Source organism: Malurus melanocephalus, unplaced genomic scaffold, assembly GCF_030028575.1.
Source record: "Malurus melanocephalus ecotype Western Australia unplaced genomic scaffold, MMel_1.1 scaffold_239, whole genome shotgun sequence".
NCBI lineage: Eukaryota > Metazoa > Chordata > Aves > Passeriformes > Maluridae > Malurus > Malurus melanocephalus.
The window spans coordinates 870,221-871,807 of record NW_026623471.1 but is presented as its reverse complement, the minus strand read 5'-3'; the positions used below and the strand labels follow the sequence as shown (position 1 = coordinate 871,807).

Below are 1,587 nucleotides of genomic sequence, written 5' to 3'. Positions count from 1 at the left end.
GGACACTCTTTAAACAGAAAGAAGTCATTAGCCAAACTTCCTTATTTTATGGCCCCGAAAGTTAGGTAACGACGAAGCAGTTTTATTATTTCTACTTAAGAGCTTAACATTTCGATCGAAAATTCAGAGACACTTCTAAGGGGAAGGTATCTGTCGGGGAAGGGGGACAGGCCGGCAAAGGGCGAAAACCCAAAGATGCCCAAAGAATGCGGCGGATCATCTCCATCAGCCCCGGCGCCTGGCTGACAGACCTCGTCCCCCTCCCCAGCCAAACCCTTGGCTGCAGAAGATGCGTCCCGAGAGCCCCGTCAGCCAGCTCCTTACGTAAGGCACAAACCACTGACATCATCCCTCCCGCCGGCATCGCCGCGGCGCCCAGCGGCGCCCACAGACCCGACCCGACCCGCGCCCGCCCGTTCTCTTCCCTCTGCTGCCCCGCCGGGGCTCCCTTCCCACCGACTCTGGCCCCAAACTTTGCACGGCAGGTTGCCAGGGGATGGCTTTCCCCGCCGGGCGCCCGGGCTGCGGTGCGCCCCATCCATCCCGCGGTGCGCCCCATCCATCCCGCGGCGCTCCCCATCCATCCCGCATTCCGCGGTACTTACGCACTGCCTCCTGCTTGGGGTCGAGGCCGCGCACGGCTCCCTGGAGGCCGGCGATGCGGCCGTGCAGCGCCCGTACGCGGCGGTGGGTGCCCTGGATGTCAGCCTCGACCTCCTGGAAAAGGGTGCAGGCGTGCCGGGCCACGTCGGAGAGCTGTCGGAGGATCCGCGACAGGGCTACGTTGCTGACCGAGCAGAGGTCCAGCACCATCAGCACCGCCGCCGCCTCCTTCTCCCCGCCGCCGGCCGCCTCGGCGCCCTCGCTCGCCGTTCCCGGCTCCTCCGGCGGCGGGTCCCGCGGCGGCGGCGGCGGCTCCGCGCCCCAGCTCTCCTCCAGCACGGAGGCGGCGGGCTGCCGCCGGCACAGCCGCTGCGGCTCCACGGTCCGCTTGGCGAACGGCATGGCCGAGCCCTCGGCCGGAGCTCTCCCGGGCTCCCGCGGGCACTGGCGGGGATCGCTGCCCTCCTCCTCCTCCTTCTCGTCCTTTTCCTCCTCCTGGCCGCCGCCGCTCCTTGCCCGCCGCCGTCACTCGCGGGCGGCCGCCGGCGGGCGGCTCATCGCCTCGCTCCCTCCCTGCGCGGGGCTCCTGTGCTGCGGAGCGGCCGCCGCACCGCCGAGCATCCGCCGCTGCCGCTGCCGCCGCGGGAGCCGGGGCGCATCCGCGCCGCCCCGCTCGCTCGCCCTCACGCCGTCCCGCTCCGGCGGCGGGTGTGAAGGGGCGGCCCGAAAACCCGGAGAGAGGAATCCCGCGGCCGCGAGGAGGAGCGAGCCGCCGAGCCTCCCGCCCGGGAGAGCGGCGGGGCGGGGGCGGGGGGGGACCGGGGCGGTGCCGAGCTCCCGCCGCCGCGGGGAGGCGCTGCGGGGCGGGCACGGCGCGGCGCTCCCGGTGCGCGGGCGGCGGAGGCWCCGGCGGCGTCTGTCGGGCGGGGAGCGCTGCTCCGGGCGGACTGTGCCTCCTCGCCCCCGGCCCAGCCCGTCTCCGTC

General features: G+C 72.4%; 1 protein-coding gene across 1 annotated transcript in view; it reads right to left on the bottom strand.

Annotated features, from left to right (window-relative positions):
- The window catches only part of NHS (NHS actin remodeling regulator), a 245,270-nt gene extending 244,022 nt beyond the window's left edge, over nucleotides 1-1,248 (bottom strand). The window contains exon 1 of the mRNA XM_057375101.1: nucleotides 606-1,248. Coding sequence (XP_057231084.1) covers nucleotides 606-1,005 — 400 coding nt within the window. The 5' untranslated portion in view covers nucleotides 1,006-1,248. The remainder of the gene's footprint in view (nucleotides 1-605) is intronic.
- Between the last annotated feature and the right edge of the window lie 339 nt (nucleotides 1,249-1,587).